This window comes from Polypterus senegalus, chromosome 4, assembly GCF_016835505.1.
Source record: "Polypterus senegalus isolate Bchr_013 chromosome 4, ASM1683550v1, whole genome shotgun sequence".
NCBI lineage: Eukaryota > Metazoa > Chordata > Cladistia > Polypteriformes > Polypteridae > Polypterus > Polypterus senegalus.
In genome coordinates this window covers 56,599,991-56,620,689 of record NC_053157.1, presented here as the reverse complement: position 1 = coordinate 56,620,689, position 20,699 = coordinate 56,599,991, and the positions used below count along the sequence as shown (strand labels likewise).

The 20,699-nt window shown below is 35.2% G+C and overlaps 1 protein-coding gene across 3 annotated transcripts in view; it reads left to right on the top strand.

Moving 5' to 3' along the window:
- Positions 1 to 20,699, top strand: part of pcsk5b (proprotein convertase subtilisin/kexin type 5b) — a 320,287-nt gene that overhangs the window by 172,834 nt on the left and 126,754 nt on the right. For all 3 annotated transcript variants that reach the window (XM_039750693.1, XM_039750694.1, XM_039750692.1), the window contains exon 6: positions 14,586 to 14,674. In XM_039750693.1, the coding sequence (XP_039606627.1) occupies positions 14,586 to 14,674 (89 nt within the window). The remainder of the gene's footprint in view (positions 1 to 14,585; positions 14,675 to 20,699) is intronic.

The window sequence follows — 20,699 nt, the reverse complement described above, 5'->3', positions numbered from 1 at the left end:
GAAACACTCCAGCAATTAATCTAGAGCATAGCAAAGTAACTTCTGTAATTAAATTATGAAAATATGTATATAGTTAGGGTGGCACGGTGGCGCAGTGGTAGCGCTGCTGCCTCGCAGTAAGGAGACCTGGGTTCGCTTCCCAGGTCCTCCCTGCGTGGAGTTTGCATATTCTTCCTGTGTCTGCGTGGGTTTCCTCTGGGCGCTCTGGTTTCCCCCCACAGTCCAAAGACATGCAGGTTAGGTGGATTGGCGATTCTAAATTGGCCCTAGTTTGTGCTTGGTGTGTTTGTGTGTGTCCTGTGGTGGGTTGGCACCCTGCCCAGGATTAGTTCTTGCCTTGTGCCCTGTGTTGGCTGGGATTGGCTCCAGCAGACATCCGTGACCCTGCAGTTAGGATTCAGGGGATTTTAAAATGGATGGATGGATGGGTGGATGGATATATATACAGTATATAGTTAATTCTGCATTAATTATTTTGTATATGTTCCTTTTCAAATCATACACTATTGTATGTATAATTTAAAAAGTAATACTTAAGCCTTGTTGAGTAGTGAGCAGTATTTGCTATCAAAAAATATCCAGTGACAAATTTTATATTTTGATAATTGATTGTTATTATTTATCCTGTTCAGGCTCTATTAAAAATAAGTTATATAAAAATAACCATTTTTAAAATGGATTCTTAATTTTGTTTTATGCTTTCAAAAATATAGGCATTGTAATAGCAGGAAATACAGTTTTGTTAATAAATATAAATTGAAAACCAGTATATACAAGGGGTGGTGTTATCAAGTAGAGGGCCCACACAAATTCTTGCTGTTAACTTAGGGACCTTGGAGGTCTAAAGGTAATTGAACAACTGTCAAATACCACAAACATTAAGGGTGCTGCTATTTGACTGAATAAAATGGTGCTTTCATTGGTCATGTCTACTTAATGAGATATTTTGAAAAATCTGCTGAAACAGTTAAGTATATAAATTCTTAACTATCAGGGAATTTAAAGTGGAAAGCAAAATTGAGTAGATATAATGTTGATTTTCATCCACAATGTCATTATTACATCATCTGCAAAGAATATATTATTACCAAGTCAATTTTATTGTTGTGTACAACATACAATGATATTCATACTTGTATGATTCATCTGACAGCTGGCAAAAATACAATACAAAATAAATACTTGCTAAGTATGATATATTTTACTTATCATGCATTATACAGGGTGTCCGTAAAGTCAGTGTGCAATTTAAAATAGTTGTAACTTTTTAAGTATATGTGATAGAAAGAAAGAATCTGTAAAAAGGATTAGGAAGAAGAAGCACTTCTTCAACAAACAAAGTTTTCAACATGTCCACCATCATTACTAATAAAAAGGGTAATACGATTCTGTAGTTCTCGGAAAACATTTTCAAGCTGATTTTCAGTAATACCAACAATCACATCAGTTATCCTAGCTTGCAAGTCTTATAAAGATTGAGGTTTGATTGAATAAACATTAGTTTTCACATGTCCCCATAAAAAGAAATCCAGTGGAGTCAAATCTAGTGAATGTGGAGGCCAAGAAAATGGTCCACCTCCTCCAATTCATCTATTAGGGAATGCCTCATGTAGAAACTGTCTAACATGCAAAGCAAAGTGACAAGGAGCACCATCTTGTTGAAACACTGTATTCTCTAGCAGTCCTAATTGTTCAAGTTGAGGAATAAAGTCATTTTGCAGCATTTTTCAATAGCTATCACCATTAACAACACGCCCTTCAAAAAAAAAAATGGCCCTATGACTTGATTTTTTCCCAAAGCGCACCACACATTAACTTTGGGAGAATCTCTTTCATGTTCAACATACTCATGTGGATTTTCAGTTCCCCAAATACGGCAAAAATAAAACTTCTAAAGACAAAAAAAAACTAGATACTTTAAGCTTTCTAATCCTTTTTATGAATACTTTCTATCACATATACTTACAAAGTTACAACTATTTTAAATTGCACACAGATTTTATGGACACCCTGTACAGTATAAGTGTCTCAAAATTACATTTTATTTTTTACAATTTGCTAATGAGGTAAAGAAATGCTACTAAAGAAAGCAGAATTAAACTTTACATAAGATAATGACCCATATTTGCCTTTACTATATTTCCAGATTTACTTTAGATAAGAAAAAGTATATTGCTAAAATCTGCAACAATAAAAAGGCACAGTAGAATGTACTTCATTGCATTACCTTCTTCTTGCACAGTGTGATCTTGAGATTAAATTTTCGTATGCTAATAATTTATAATAAGGTTATACTGTAGATTAAGTACAATTTCCTTTTTCCTGTAGCTTTGATATCTGAAAGAAAAAGGAATTTAAAAAATACAATTTTTACATTTTTTTTTTAAATAACAAGACAAATGGACAGTTAAACAATTGGTGATGAACATGTATGTTGTTATTATTAAATATTCTTATCTTGTACCAGTTCTATTGATCAACAGTAGTGGTTGTGCTTCTCTTGTTCCATAACAATTTGCATAAATGAAAACAAAACAAACAGACCAAGCCCTTGTCAGATTTTCATTATGATGCTATTGAGAAATTGAAATTCTGCCTGACCTATTCAGGTTCCAATCTTTTGCATGCATGTTAGCTTCATAAAGTAAACTCCATGGCAGTTTCACTTTGGTGCTATTCAGCTTACCTTTCGTAGTGGTAACATATGCAGTACTTAAACACTAGATCTGAATAAGAGTCTATGTTCAGTGCAAAACAATAGAGGGGAGTGGCATTGTCTATGAAAATAGTAGATGTTACAGTAAAAAAATATTTATATGGCTAACTTGTGTGTGAGAAGAGAGTCTGAAACCTGCGTGAACATGTACATTTCACACTAAGATCAATTAGCAGTAGAATCTCTGTACAAATTGTAAGTGTATTTGCATTTTAAAACTATGTAACCAATAACCTGTTTCAGTTCTTCATAGATTAGATTAAGAATTATTATTATTATTATTATTTGTTACATTTATATTTACTTTTGACTGAATGATGCTCTAACAATATATTGTAGAGGTTTAAAAAAAGTTACCTTTGTTAAAAAATTAAAACTGGTAGAAAATGCACAGAGTTAAAACGCAATACACAATGCTTATTCAGCAAATTTATTGTTGTCTTGTTTAAAATTAATTTATCATCTGTACTTTTAAATGTTACATCAGCAGAAGCAGCCTGAGTCATGCCTTATCATTGGAACCAAAGTTTCCAAGTACAAGGAATATATTTTCTGTTACGCTAGCCTCCCTTGATTAAAACAGTCAATTCTTGACAAAAATACAAAAAGTGGTGCAGTCACGGCGCAGCAGGTACCATCTCATCCCACAGATGAAGATTAAAGCCTTAGTGACAGAGACAGATGCAGGGAGCTGGGCTGTTGTATATACTGCTTTAGTTTTTGATTTTTTTGTAAGATCTCAATGATGAAAGATGCAGTAGAAGGTTATAGTGTTAATAAAGGACACAGAGTGAGGATGTGAGCAAGATGCTCTGGGTAGAGGTTGTGTGAATAGATAGAAGGTATATATAGTGGTGTGATAGTATTGTATACTAAATGAAGTTTTAGCAGCCATGAACAACTGATTTGTGCCTCACCGTGTATTTTTTGTTGCATTGAGTTCAAATCTGTAACATGTTTAATGCAGATTTCATATTAGCATTAATGTGCCTTGGTGAGGAAGAATTCCTTCTTTCAACACAATTTTAAAGTGGTTTGATAAACGTCAGTGTTCTGTTGGTGCAAAGTATTTGTTTGTTAAATAATAGAGAGCTATGAGAATATCAAAAAATATTGAAAGGATGGGATAGGCTGTAGAGAGGAGCCCTCTGCCTGCAGCTGGGTGTCATTTGGTAGCATTAAAAATTTCTTTCTGGTAAATAAACTGCATTCACTAATTACTTTTTTTTTGAAAACTTGATTTCTTATCAAACTCAATCCAACCATTCATACTATCTTTTTAAAACTCCTCACATCCTCTTGCTGCACCCATTTATATATAGATGAGACAGTTGTTATGCTAATTATGTAGGGTACTTTTTAGGTGTTTATTTTTCTTTCAGTTGAATAAGGACTGCCAGTTTAGATTGAGACAAAGCAAAAAGTTATTATGCAAATCATGCAATTATGGCAATAAAAACCCTCAGCTCTTTTATCGTCTGAGGTCACTGATTAATTCATGCCTGAAGATTTCACTTGATTGAAGAGATTGATGGTGTAAATTCCTTTAAATCTTATCTGCATTAGAATATAGTATTATTAGGTTTGGAGTCAAATATGGAAATAAACAAAGTAGAGCCTATAAGACAAATCCATCAACAAAGACAGTTGTTTATGTGTTGAGTTTTTAAGAGGAAGAGCATTTTGTAAATAGTTCATGCTTAATTCTGTAGTTTTTGTTCTGTTTTAAATACAGCTGAGTGAATTATATTTTGTGCCACCGATTCTTTAAGCAGTAAAATGTTGGTTTATTAGTAATGACAGACCTGGAAAGAGTGTTTTCAACAGACGCCTGGAGCTTTCGTGCCTGCAGCTTTGTGATACTAGAGTTCTGCTACATATGGAAAATGAGTTGCTTAGGCAAAAGAACAGCTGGTATCCTGAAGAAATGGGAAGTCGAGATTGGTAGCATGTCTCTCAAAGCAAGTCAACTCTATTAAGGTATCACGTATCCACCAATGATTAAATGTCACCTTTTCTGTTTGGCAGTTTTTCTGCAATATACTGTACTTCTGTCAATATGAGATAGAGTATGGTGTCGTCTATAAAGCTAGAACAGAACCAGTTTTGGTGAAATTAAATACTCTAGTTGACTTATGCAATAAATGGAAAAAATGTTATGCAAAATATTTGTGAGCACAGCATATTGCTTTTATATTTTATTAAATATATAAGGCATACATTTCATCAATACACAATTCTTGTCAGATAACTTACATTCCATTGCAGTTACCTGTTCTCTTATGGTAAAATTGTCTCATTTTTGTCTCTTAGTTCATTGTTATAAACACTGAAGTCATAATCATAAAGCATGAAAGTAATTGTATTGATTACTTATATATTTTCATATGAAATAAATCATAACTTCCCAAACTTAATTAAAAGAATCTTCACTGTCCTGTCTAAAATAAGACGTGAAGTCTCAACATGCATTAGTTCATATATATATATATATATATATATATATATATATAGATATAGATATATATATATATATATATAGAGATATAGAGATAGATAGATAGATAGATAGATAGAGATATAGAGATAGATAGATAGATAGAGATATAGAGATAGATAGATAGATATATAGATATATAATAGAGAGAAAGAGAGAGATGGATATATATATAGATATAAATATAGATATAGAGAGAGAGATTCTGTACTGTTTTTTGTGCGTTTATTACAATTGTTATAGTTATTGTGTAGCTATTTGAGACTTACTTTTCTGTTCAGGTACCCATTTCCTTTATTTAATCCACGGCTTCTGCGCAATTTTTTGTTCGTTTATTACGATTATAGTTATTTATTGATTCCCCTCTTTAGCTGACTGCCTGCTCATATAAGGCGCTCCGCTGTTTTTTTGTGAAGTAGCCTTTACACACCTTCTCCACTGTTTTATAAACAAACGACATATAAGGCCATCCTTTTTTCTGTTCAGGTACCCATTTCCTTTATTTAATCCACGGCTTCTGCGCAATTTTTTGTTCGTTTATTACGATTATAGTTATTTATTGATTCCCCTCTTTAGCTGACTGCCTGCTCATATAAGGCGCTCCGCTGTTTTTTTGTGAAGTAGCCTTTACACACCTTCTCCACTGTTTTATAAACAAACGACATATAAGGCCATCCTTTTTCCTTGCCTCGGCAAGGAAGCAGCCTTTTATTTAATCCAGGGGTTCTCCGCTGTTTTATTGTTCGTTTATTACGATTGTTATAGTTCTGTTTGTATAGCACGTTGTCAGTTCAGCACTCCGGTTGTAATATGACCAAGCTGTGCGAGCTTACTCTTGAGAATGCAACGTATAGTTGTCCAGGAGAAAAGCAATCTTGCCTGAAATCAATGGCAACCTTTTGTAAGATCTGTCCCTGAGACTTATTACTTGTCATCGCAAAGCAGGGCCTTACTGGAAATTGGAGGCATCTGAATTGAAATAGGAGATCAGAGGGTATAACAGGGATGCGAGGAATATATTGAGTGTGGAGAAACTCTAGAGACAGCGTGTGTATTAACTTGTGGATTTTTCTGTGAATATTTGGTGGCAGCGTGACAAAGTTGCTTCTGCAAGACCGCATAAGCTGTGGAGCTCAGCTCGGAGCATATTCTTTTCCTACCTTGTCAATTGTGTAATGCGTTTTTTGAACAGGTTTGATTAATGGAAGTGATCACTCGTACTGCGTTCAGTCAGTTCACGTGAGCTGCTCTCTTGTGTGTTGTTGTGACCTCCACAGCTTTATTTAATGTTAGCTAAGACCCGTCACTTAAAAGTTTTTCGCTACAGCAATTTTAACTCCGTTACAAAGTGATCCAATGTCTCGTTTATACCTTGTGTCTTCTCATTAAACTTGTATCTCGTGAATATGGCATCTGTCCTAGGCATGACAAACGGCAACAGGAGCATGTCTATAAACTTAATTTAAACTTACGGTTTACACCGTGCTTTGTTTCCGCAGTAGCTGCACTTATGAATATGCTTGTATGCGTTTTTTCTTCAGCGCTCTTTGGAGCTCGTCCTTGTTTTCTACGTACTGCGTTCACAGTCAGTTCACGTGATTACTTGCGAGGTGTGATGATGTGACACGCAACTCCGCCTCCCACAGCCATCGAGCTGCAGTCTTACAGTATATGGATAAAAATAGGTTCCAGTTATGACCATTATGCTTAGAATTTCGAAATTAAACCTGCCCAACTTTTGTAGGTTAGCTGTAAGCAATGAGCCTGCCAAATTTCAGCCTTCTACCTACATGGGGAGTTGTAGAATTAGTGATGAGTGAGTGCTTTGCCTTTTATTAGTATAGATATATAATATACACACACATGTATGTATATATATGTATGTATATATGTATATATATATATGTATGTATGTATTGTGTATGTATGTATGTATGTATGTATGTATGTATATATGTGTATGTATGTATATATGTGTATGTATGTATGTATATATATGTACAGTGCAGGCCAAAAGTTTGGACACACCTCCTCATTCAATGTGTTTTCTTTATTTTCATGACTGAAGGCATCAAAACTATGAATGAACACATGTGGAGTTATGTACTTAACAAAAAAAGGTGAAATAACTGAAAATAGCCACCCTTTGCTCTGATTACTGCTTTGCACACTCTTGGCATTCTCTCGATGAGCTTCAACAGGTAGTCACCTGAAATGGTTTTCACTTCACAGGTGTGCCTTATCAGGGTTATTTAGTCGAATTTCTTGCTTTATCAATGGGGTTGGGACCAGCAGTTGTGTTGTGCAGAAGTCAGGTTAATTGGACGATCATTTATTTTTTAACAAGACAATGACCCCAAACACACCTCCAGGCTGTGTAAGGGCTATTTGACCAAGAAGGAGAGTGATGGAGTGCTGTAAATGGTCATGAAAATAAAGAAAACACATTGAATGAGGAGGTGTGTCCAAACTTTTATATATATATATGTGTATATATATATATATGTGTATATATATATGTGTATATATATGTGTATATATATATATATATATATATATATATATATATATATATATATATATATATGTGTATATATGTATATATATATATATATATATATGTATATATATATATAATATATATATATATATGTGTGTGTATATATATATATATATATATATATATATATATATATGTATATATACTAATAAAAGGCAAAGCCCTCACTGACTGACTGACTCACTTATCACTAATTCTCCAAGTTCCCGTGTAGGTAGAAGGCTGAAATTTGGCAGGCTCATTCCTTACAGCTTACTTACAAAAGTTAAGCAGGTTTCATTTCGAAATTCTACACGTAACGGTCGACAACGTCCGCCATGTTGAACTTTCTTATTTATGGCCCCATCTTCACGAAATTTGGTGGCGGCTTCCTCCACTAACTGAAACCAATGTATGCATTCTTATTTCGGTAGTATGATGCCACTGTCGGCCGCCATATTGAACTTTTCAACAGTCTTTGTTACTTATGGGCCCATCTTCAAGAAATTCTATCTATGTATATGTATATGTATATATATGTATATGTGTGTGTGCATTTACCACAAGATCTTTCACTTCCAAATCAATTTTTACATTTCAGTAACACCTCCTTCAATTCCCATTCACTTTTTCCCATCCATATTAAATCATAGGTATACGATTGCCCATGCCAATTCTTCATCCCTTTTCTGGTTACCACCTCCATCACTATCATAAAAAAATGGGTTCAGAGCAGGTCACAGGTACAGCTCCATATTCACAAATTTCATTATTGCTATCTGCTTGTCCTGACCACTGTTTGTGTTTCCTCATACATTGATATCACAGCAGACATTGACCATTCACCCACACTTAACTTTTTAAATGCTCACCTCACCAAATCACTTTTTGTGGCACCCTGTCAAATGCCTTCTCCAGTTCTACAAATGCATAATGCATCATCTTGCTTCTTCCCTGATGTACCAAATACAGATAATATGAAGAGTTTGGTGTCAAAGAAAAAAATAAGTAATAGAAAAAATCAACATAAGATTATTCTAATAGTTAGGAACCAGTCAATCTCCTTATGTACTTTGGAATTTAAGAGACAAAAGCATCTTGTAAAGTTCAAGGTGGCCAGTTCAGGTAAATCATTTGTTATTTACTCTGACAATACGGTTCCATGTGTATTTAGGGCACAACATAACTGATTAAGTATTTTTATCCAAACAGCAGAAAGCTTAAGACAAATATTATGGACAGCTTATTTTGTGACTGTGTGCCTAGGGAGAAACTCTAAGTGTTGATAAGGTATAATATACTGTATTTTAAGCCAGTAATGAGTGATGAATCAGCTCTGATTCTGAGCATTAATAAAGCCTCATTTATGGCATTTTTTAGTAGCTGAACTATATCAGATGCATCACTTTGTGAAGAGCAATGCTTATTAATTATTTTAAACTGTGTTCACTGTTTGTACAGATCAAGTGCTTACAACTTTTTGGCTTACCAAAAATCAGTACTAAAACAGTAATTTTCTTTGTTTCAAAATTTTTAGCCTGGGTAGCTTTTATCATGTAGAAGTGATTACTTGCTTGCTTGTTTCACTTTGTCCCTAGTTGGTTTCCCAAATCTGCTCCCACTGCTGTGTGTTTGTGATGTTCAAAGAGACTGCAGAACTCATTAGAGGGAGTTCAAACTCTATGATCTATGAGCTAACAAAAAGTGATTTTTAAATCAACTGCACTGTTTATTTTCATTATAAGTAATTTATGTTGCAGATTTTTTTATTCCTTGAAACTCTAACCTTTGTCATTTTATTTTATATGTATGAGGAAATGCTCTGAGCCAGTCCCCATTTATTTCTTTCTTCTGAAAGGGTCGTGTTCATTTTGCATGTTTTTATTCTTTGTAATTTGAAATTGGCAGAGATTGTTGGAAACAGACATATTTTTATATGTCTTGCCAAGTTCAAGGAAAGGCAGAATCCTCCAAATTTAAATCTCTTCACAAGTTTGAGAATGAGATGGATGGCCGCCTGTGCATGCAGAAAGCAGCCCTAGGTACTTTTTCATTTTGGTGAAACGCCAACCTATCGTGCTTTTTACTTATGTTAATTTCTCCCATCTTGGCCACTCCTGTTTTCATCAGTTGAAAGCAGCACAGCTTTTCTATGTCCTATTTAACAAAGGTTCATGGACATTTGAAGGTGGATTATGCTTAATTTAGTCATACCAACTACTGTGCTTTCTTCCTCTGTGGCTAATCAATCAAACAATATTTAATTTATATATTGTGTTTTTATTGCAAGTATTCTGACATGATGCATTCCAGCACAGTCACAATTAGAATGTAGAACTACGACAATGAAGGAAATGTGGCAGTGCAATTAGGAAAGTTATATTAACATATTTGGGTTAAGAGGTTGTAGTCACTCTAGACAAAAAGTGTTGGCTTATCGACAGCTATGATTATAGCACAAAGGGATCAAGGCAGTGAGCATATTCACGAGCATGGAGCCAAAAGGGAATGAGATTCCGTCTCTTGAATCTGTTGTTAGTAATTCTGTGTCTCCTCCAATTCAGTGTTTTTTTTCTTTTCTTTTGGGAAAATGTCTCTGGTCATTATTAATAAGACACTAAATACCCATCTGAGAGTCAGCCAGTCTTTTATAAGGTGAGCTTTTAGATTGTTGAAAATAAAAAATGAAAGACCGTTTTTTTAAATATGTGTAAAATATATTTTTATACTAGTATCCCAACGTCCATCCATGACTCTGTCCTTTTTTTTCAAATAAATTGCAGTGTTTTCATGAAAAAGAAAAATAGTTTTAGCTTTTACAAGGCTTTAAATTAGTGTTGATAAAGGTTAAAGTCCAATACATCCTGCAGATATTAAGCAATCCTTTCTCAAGCCCAGTGGCTACCCTTAATGAAATACTTCTAAGATGAGTTCAAAACTTTATTTTGTTGTCATTTCTTTGTCTTCTACACCTAGTAAATTTAAAACTGAAGCATACGTTTTCCCTTTCGAACTTGTTATAGATTTTGTAAGTGCCTGTCTTGTATACTTAACGTTAACTGTAAATTAACATATGTGTTTTCTTAATGTAAATAGCTTGTAAGTCTCACATAGCTACATAGGTTAAAAAAAATTCTGTTTTATCTCCTATAAAATAAAATGTTTGTGGGATATTCGCAATACTGCTATACTGTATTTTTGGCGTAACAATAGAATTATCTCCTTTTATTGATAGACAATTAAATGAAAACATAAAATTTTAGATTCCTGTAAATGCAAAGGCATAGAGCAGGGGTCCCCAACTCCAGTCCTGGAGGGCCCAAGTGGCTGCAGGTTTTCATTCTAACCCTTTTCTTAATTAGTGGCCTGTTTTTGCTCTTAATGAACTTCTTTTGAATTTATTTTATTTGACTTGCTCTTAAAGACATGGACCTCTTAACTATTTCTTTTTCCTTAATTAGCAGCCAAACTATAATGAGATACAAAATTAACCAAAACATGACCAGCAAACTTTGTCTACCATACAATATCTGAAAATAAAGAAAGGTGAAGGTCTCAGGAATGCTGATCTGCTCAGGTCCCCAAATTAACAATTTCAGAAGTGTATTCTATTGCACAATGAGTGCAGCGACAAGCCATAGAATTAAAGAAAGAACAGGTTTAATTAACTACAAGAAACGGAGCCAAAGTAAGCAACTGGATGAAAATTAGTGAAATTGGTTGGAGTTTGAGATCATGACTCACTTTACATTTCATTTCTGTTTGGGTGCCATTTAAGGAAAGAAATGAAGCAATTCAGAGAAACAATGAAGAAATTGAGAGGGTCAAATCTTATAAAACAAGTCAATTAAACTTAATTCAAAAGAAGTTAATTAGCAGCAAGAACAGTGCACTAATTAAGGAAGGGTTAGAATGAAAAACTGCAGCCACTGTGGTCCAGGACTGGAGTTGGGAACCCCTGGTATAGAAGTATATAGTTTTCTAACTGTAGTGTATCTGATAACTTATATAAACTAAATTATAATTAAAGATACATAAGCCTTAAACAGAAACATAAAAAGAAGCTCTTATTTCTTGTGCATATTATCTATAAATTCTATGATGAATGAAATGTTTAAAACAAAGGCACTTGGACCATGGAATTTTATTTTTTTAATGCACTTCACACTTAATACTTGAACCTTTCCAGTAGCTGTATTTCAGAACTATTTTGGAAACCCTTAACAAAAGCATCTACAGGTTTATAAGAGTACAGTGAAATTGTTTCTTGCATGTGCTAATCAACATGCAGCACATCACCACTCTCTGGTGCTATGCATATTGAGTGTAACTACCTTACCTTGGCACTTCTGTATTTATTATCTGAAAAAAACCCATATTTGAGTTAGTAATGGTAAATTTACCAGTGCCAAATTTTGCAGAGACAAACCTTGTATTAGTCAGTAAGCATATTGCTTGTTTCAAAGGGCATCACAAGAAGACATTTTCAACAATAGCTTTATTGGTAGTATTAATATAGTCTCATTTTGTTATTGTTTATCGTTTCAAGTAATTGCTAAGATATTATGCCACTTTTTTTTGCAATATCCAAGGAAGCATTTCATTTAATGTGAGCCTTTCAGATGTAGTATGTCTCCTGTGGGGAGTGGGCATAGTTTTCATGCATTAACCAATATTTTTAGTTTACTCTCTGTTCCATGTAATCAACTGACAGCACTAATAGAAGTGGCATAGTATTTTAATTTTCTGTGTATAGTTAGACAAATCAAAGTGTAATATCTGTAAGTCAGTAGGTTGTCATTTCAGTATGCTATTGAAGAGACATTCCTTCTAGTGACACAAAAACAAATCTGTCAGGCAGGTAATTTGCACACTGAAATTGCAATAGAAACACACCTCTGAGGTGTGTAATGAGAAATCTGAATTTAGACAGTGAAAAGCCTAGTTACGTACGTTTCAAATGATAGTGAAGTAACTTTCATTTGCACTGTTTGCCTTTGGGGGATAAATAGAAATATTCAAGTTTCCTTTGTATTTATTTTGCGTATTTAAAGCTTGACCTACTACACTGCGTATTGCAGAGGCTCTTCTCGTAAATGGATGAAGTATTTGTTACTCCATGTACAATATTCTGTGTTCACTTGTTAGATCACAAAATATATTGTTGTATATATCATTGACATGTTTATGTGTTATGGTCTACAAGGTCAGATTTATTTATTCTACAGTATATGTTTACTTTACAGTTTGTGCACAGACAGATTAAATGATTTTCTCAGTGGCAAACACTTGGTAGGAGCTAAACCTGCAGCCTTAACCATTATATCAAAAGGACACTTAGACATCTTGAAAAATATATTGGAAGATAGTGCTAAAATTGAGCAATTAGAATGCACTACATACTGTACAGGCAGGTTCACATTTGAAAGTATTGGCAAATTCAAATGTAGTTTTCCATTCATATACAAATTATCTGAACCTGCTTCATCCAGTTTTAAGAGAGTGTGGAACTAGAATTATTTCATATCATAGTATAATGGTATCTCACATAAGGCAGAAAGTAGTTGTGGATTGAGTTTCAACACATTTCTAAGAAAAAGATCCTGCTTTAATCTGATTTGCTCTGACTATAATTTGCAGTATAATAAATTGATTGCTCCATTAGGCACAAGTAAAAACACTATGATGTAATAGAGAAACAAGAGGGAGCACAGGAGTAAGCTAATGTTCTTAATGACTTATCCAATGTTGCGGATTTCCATAGGCACGTATTGAATTGCCCCCTTGGTAAAGGTGCCCATCAGGTTTAGGTTCCTGTTTTGGTTTTATGTGGTGTTTCTGAAAAATTCATAACATGTCTTGATTTAAGCACAACAGGCCTTTGTTGCCCATACTCTAAACATTTCTGTTTTGTAAAAGCAAGTTACTCAATCAATCAACTAATAGTATCCTAATGTACTTTGTAGGTTAGAACTTACAGCTGTTTACATTTAGAGCAAAGGCAGGTCGGTAACTTGGTCAGGGACCCACAATAGGTCAGACGTGAAAAATTTTATGTATTAGAATCCATTCCCCAAGCCATCACACTGCCTGCTCACTTTACTGTTGTTCTTTGTTTAATAGATGCTTTCCTCAAGATCTGTTACATGTAAATAAACAGATTTCAGTTGTTGGCAAGACAGTGCAAAGTTTATCAATATTCTCAATATTCTTAGAAAAAAAAGTTTTTGCAGTGTATTTATTACCATTACTTGAGGACACCCTTGAAACATCTTAAAAAAAAAAAAAAATACAGTACTGTAGTGGTTATAGAAATGCAGAAGAGAGCAACATGTTAGTTAAATGCCTAACCACAATCGCAAGGTGTTTTGTGAAGAACTGGATCGTCTATTTTAGATATTTTGCTGCTGCACAAGTATCACTGCCAAACATTTCCCATTAGTGACCCACTATTCATTTCCTGTTTTTAGGCATGTTCTTCAGTTTATTTCATGACTAGCTTCTTTCTAGACCAATATTAAGGATCCATATTAATCACTGGATAACTATAAATAATGTAACTTCAAATTTGAATTAGGCTTAACCTTATCAGTGTGCTGTTTATAGCTCACTGCATAGAATTTATTTTCATTGTTGTAGAATACTATTTGAGAATGCCTGGACTCATTTTAAATCTTCACCTTGTACTCTAGGTACACAGTATCTCTAAATACAGTCTCGTTTTCAGCCTTGGCATTTGGCTGGGTTAATGTGGCTGACAGTAGGAATTCTGAATCAGACAAGTAATGCCTTCTTATTTTCCCTCCTCTCTCTCCTCTAATTCTGGCCTGCAGACATGGAACCCGTTGTGCCGGAGAAGTGGCTGCAACTGCAAACAATTCACACTGCATAGTAGGAATTGCCTACAATGCCAGGATCGGAGGTATGTGAAATATTTTTATAGCTAAAGTAGGAAAGATACTCTTCACCTGAAATGTTTTAGTTTATGACTTAAGCATCTTTATGAATTGCATCTGAAAGTCTGCTATGGTTAGCGGCCTTTAATTTCTTATAATGTTACTCAAAGCAAAAAAACTAAATGTGTAAATGATTGAATGATTCAAAATGTGCTAACTTTCATTTAACAGATTATTTGAAGCATTGTGTTAGAAGCAATAGACCAATTTAATTGAAATCCACGTTCTTTACATCTTTTTTTCATTTTTGCTATGCTATGAATTATTTAAAAAAAAAAAAAAGCCCATTTATATCAAAGAAAAATAACACGATAAACGGAATACAAAGTGAATAAGTAATTCAATTAACTTTGTTTTTTTTTATTAAAGTAAATTTGATCTTTTCTCATTAATGCACATTATTACTTCCTGTCCAGCAACCTGTGAGTCCTTATTATTGATTGGTGTACACTTTGAAGCTCAGTCATCATTGTTTCCTTTCCCTGTAACTTATAAGAACTGTCTGCCCGTTAAATAAATGAAATTTATAAGCAGTTAGAGCTGAAGCATATAGCTCTTTCATTAGTGAATGTAGTGAACGACTATTTAAAATCAAATGTGTTAGAGCTCTGTTCATGCAGCAAACTTAACTTAGACCTTATTAGTGTGGAAGGAGATCTCCAAGGAAGACGGGAGTAGTTCAATCAATTAGCTTTTATTCAGTCACAGATAAGTACATAGGATTCATGCTTTGCAAAGCAGAAGATCAAAGTTCCCCTTTTTCGATCAACTTTTAATATCTTCCCTTTTTTTTTAATATCTCCCTCTCTCTTCCCCTTACTTATCTATAAGCATAATATTGTTTATCTAAGCATTTAATCTTACATTGCACAAATCGGCCAACCGTTTCTGTTTGTGTACGTTGTGTACGTTGCAGATGGGGCCCTAACGAAGGAAAAATCATCTTTCCTGTGTCTAATGGACGCGTTCCTGAAAAGGAAGTTGTCCTTGGTCAGCTTACTGCACCCTGTCTTATGACAGATGCTTGTATGAATAACCTGCCGTTCTAGAAAAACAGCTTTGTCAGTTTTTTTTTTTTAACTCTTAGTAACTTGCAAGCAGTTAATTTTTTTCTTTCACATTAGCAGTGCTTGTTTTAGATGATGTGTTGTTAATTGATTCTCAGTGTGCATATACTATACCGTACCTACTATGGATACTGATCAAGTTAAACCTCTTGCCCTCTTTAATTGAGGGGGAAAAGAGCACTACATGTTTTTTAAAGAATGAAGTTTATTCTATGTGACAGATTGCCAAGAAACTGAAGATTTCATATAAAGGTGTCTATTACTGTGTCGTCTGCAATAGAATTAAAGACTAATCTGGGATGATGGCCTTAGAGGTAGAATTTCAAAGAAAAAGCCAATTGTGAGACTGGCGAATAAAAAGTGAAGTTTACAATGGGCAAAAGAACAGACATTGGAATGAAGATGACTGGAAAAAAGTGTATTATACTCGGCATTCTGTAGTTGTATTTTCTCTGCTGCAGAATGAACAGAATAACAGGTTTCTGTGGTGCTAATACAATTAGAAAGGTTTCTCTAATAACCAAACATAAACATGAATAATTATGGAGAAGCTTAGGAAGTGGAAGGAATTGCTGCTGAAAAATGGTTGTTGGAGATATATGTGAATAATAAAGTGAAAATCTGTCATTTCAAGCAGTAATAGCCATTATAAGCACTAATAATGCCTTGGTTATATTTTTAAACTAGCAAAATACCCGCGCTTCGCAGCTGCGAAGTACTGCATTAAAATTTTTATTAAGAAGAAAATTAAACATTTTTAAACTGAGGGAAAATATGCCAATAATTATTTGTTAAGGATCTCTTTGTATACCATGTTGTCAGTTTGGCCCTCCGGTTGTAACATGACCAAGCTGTACGCTGAGCTTACTCTTTAATCGGTTTCAGTTTCTTTTCATGGTTTGTTTCAATTACGACAGTATTTGCAGGATTTGTTGTGTTGAAGTGACATTCGGCATCTGTCAAGCGTTGTAAGCACACAACCGGTTTCATCGATAAAATCACATCCAGCTTTTGAGAGTTTAAACATTCATAAACATCAAAGTGTCCACTACTGAAATCAGCACCTATGAATCTAAGATGTTTAAGAGGCATTGGCGGTTGTTGAAAGGTGTAAAATATTTCGCAGTTTCGGTACACTTGAAAGCGACAACCGAACAATTCAGCGGCAGCCATCAACTCACATGCAGAACCATAGGTGAAGGGCTTAAGCATTTCACTCTTCTAGTGCTCCTGTGTAGTATAATTATCTCCTGTACTGTCATCAGTCCACACCTTGAACCTGTCCCAGTCATTCAATACATAAGACACAATGTTCCTCTGGATATCAAGAGTGAGCCTGATATGGCCGTGCAGTATGTAACAAAGAGAATGGAAAAGGTAGGTGCCATCTCCGGGCATGGAAACCACTCGGTAAGTGACAGTTCTTTGATCGATAGTGATCACCTCGATAGACATGGTAATGGGGGTTGGAATGATAAAGGAAATGGGTACCTGAGAAATGTAAAGTAAAATAACTATAATTGTAATAAACAAACAATAAAACAGCGGAGAAGCCGTGGATTAAACAAAAAGGCTGTAGTTGTCAGTAGGGAGACGTGAATCCCGTGGCGAAGCAAGGAAGAGAAAGTAGAGACCGGAGCGACGGACGGTCTTATATAGGCAGGCAGCCAACAACGTGGGAGGCGTTGGGATGGGGGACCCAACGCCACCTCACACGGTGGCCGAGCTGCAGGCTATGGACATATATATGTACGTAAGTAGGATTTAGTTAGCGTTGGGAACCCGTGTACCAAATTTCTTGAAAAGAAAGTAACAAAGACTGTTGAAAAGTTCAATATGGCGGCCAACAGTGGCATCATACCACCGAAATAAGTACGTACATTGGTTTTGGTTAGTGCAGGGAAGCCGCCTACCAAATGTCGAGAAGATGGAGCCATAAATAAGAAAGTTCAACATGGCGGATGTTGTTGAACGTTATGACCATTACGCGTAGAATTTCGAAATGAAACCTGCTTAACTTTTGTAAGTAAACTGTAAGGAATGAGCCTGCCAAATTTCAGCCTTCTACCAACACGGGAAGTTGGAGAATTAGTGACGTTGAAAAGTTCAATATGGCGGCTGACAGTGGCATCATACCACCGAAATAAGTATGTACATTGGTTTCGGTTAGCGCAGGGAAGCCGCCTACCAAATTTTGTGAAGATGGGGTCAGCCTTCTACCTACACGGGAAGTTGGAAAATTGGTGACATTGGAAAGTTCAATATGGCAGCCGCCAGTGGCGTCATACCACCGAAATAAGTATGTGCATTGGTTTTGGTTAGCACAGGTAAGACGCCTACCAAATTTCGTGAAGATGGCGCCATAAATAAGAAAGTTCAACATGGCGGGCGTTATCTACCGTTATGACCGTTACGTGTAGAATTTTGAAATGAAACCTTAACTTTTGTAAGTAAGCTGTAAGGAAGAAGCCTGCCAAATTTCAGCTTTCTACCTAAATGGGAAGTTGGAGAATTAGTGATGAGTCAGTGAGTGAGTGAGTGAGTCAGTCAGTCAGTGAGGGCCTTGCCTTTTATTAGTATAGACTAGCAGAATACCCGCGCTTCGCAGCGGAGAAGTAGTGTGTTAAAGAAGTTATGAAAAAGTAAAGGAAAAATTTAAAAAATAACGTAACATGATTGTTAATGTAATTGTTTTGTCTTTGATATGAGTGTTGTCATTATCTATCTATCTATCTATCTATCTATCTATCTATCTATCTATCTATCTATCTATCTATATATATATATATATATATATATATATATATATATATATATACTAGCAAAATACCAGCCAGCAGCGGAGAAGTAGTGTGTTAAAGAAGCAATGAAAAGAAAAGGAAACATTTTGAAAATAACGTAACCTGATTGTCAATGTAATTGTTTTGTCACTGTTGTGAGTGATGAGTGTTGTTGTCATATATATATATTTACACACACACACATAAACATATATATATATATATATATATATCTATATATATACACATATATATATATATATATATATATATATATACATATACACATATATATATACATATATATACATATACATACATATCTACATATATACACACACAGCTATTTCAGTATCAGTGCAATACGCTGTTTGTTAAAACGGTTGACTCCCGCTCTTACGTGCAATAACAAATCAAATCATTCAGTTGTCTTTGCTCATATGTCATTTTAGAGCTGGACGCCTGGCATCTTTTTTTGGCAACAAGTTCGTTTCTGTTTGGTGTGAGGTTCTGTGTTGTGGAGATTCTCAGGATGGATTGCAGGTGCTCATCAGTGAGGCGACTCCTGTGTGCTGTTTTGTTAGTCTTTATCACTGAGAAGAGCTTCTCACACAGATATGTGCTACCAAACATGCACAAGGTTCGAGCCGCATGTAGACGGACTTTTTTTGTTCTTCAAAGTCACCAAAGCGCCGTGCAAACTCAGTGCGCTCAGTTTATCAGCAAAGTGCGTATTTGGGAACACCGTAGTGACAACTTGGTTTAACATTACTTGGCAACAGGGAAAGTGGGGCAAATTGCACTGGTGCATTTGTGTCTCCCATAAAAGCAGCTTCACTTGAAATCACTTTGTGATTGTGCACGGGTTAAAACGTCCGCTGAAGTGTCAGATTCTTATTTAATTCTTCTGCTTTCTGTATCTTCTGCATTGCATTCAGGTTACCCTGATGTTTTGTCTCATAGTGCCGTCTTAGATTAAATTCTGTAATTACAGCCACATTAGCTCCACAAATGAGACACACGGGTTCAGTAAACATATACTCAGCCTCCCATCGGTTTTAAAGGCTCTATTTTCAGAATCAACTTTTCTCTTCAGCATCGTGTGAGCTAGCTTCGCAATAACTTGCAGCATCATAAGCTACACTTGATTAACGCGTAAGTGTTCGGCAAGGCAGCTGAAGCGCTGCATTATGGGATCTGTAGTTTATTGTGTTACCAGCGCTTCATATACCCGGGCCATTAATAACAATAATACAGTATATAAAATGATCTCGCGGGTCGGATATAATTACACGCCGGGCTGGATGTGGCCCACTGCCCTTGAGTTTGACACATATGGACTAAATAGAACTTGAAAAGATATATTTTTTCAAATGTGATCGCGCAATTCAGATAGAGTTGACGCGCACTACAGCCTGCATGCCTCAATAAGTCATCCTCCCTCGCTCTTACTTTTTTACCGTTCATCTAATGAATACACTGAGTATGGCTTTACCAAAACAATCATTGATGGCGAATAAAGTATCCATTATTCGAGTATGTAGATCGGGATATATATATATACATATATATATACCCGCGTATCGCAGTGGAAAAGTAGTGTGTTAAAAAAGCTAGAAAAGAAAAGGGAACATTTTAAAAATAACGTAACATGACTGTCAATATACAGTATTTGTTTTGTGAGTGTTACTGAGTGTTGCTGTCATCAAGGATTTGATTATCATTATTTCTTTCAATCAGGTTCGTATTTGTAGGATGTGTTGTGTTCAAGTTACATTCCGTGTTTGTCAATCGTTGTAAAGATGACAGGTTTCATTCATCGATTTGTTTCTTACTGCATCAATAAACAGCTCGTCTTCTTCTTTATCTGAGACCTGACACACTGCATGCACGGGTTTTTTACACTGTCTTCCTTTAGCGGGACATTGACTTTTTCCAACGTGTGCTTTGTTTCCGCAGTAGTTGGATTTATGAATATGCTTCATATTTTTTGCTGCCTTTTCAATTGTGTAATTCGGTTTTTGTTCAGTGCTCTTTGGAACTGTTGCTTTTTATCTGTGCACTGCGTCAGTTCACGTGAGCCACTCGGTGTACATGCATCGAAGGTTCCCAGCTGTGCTGGTGCCATCTGGTGCTATGTCCAT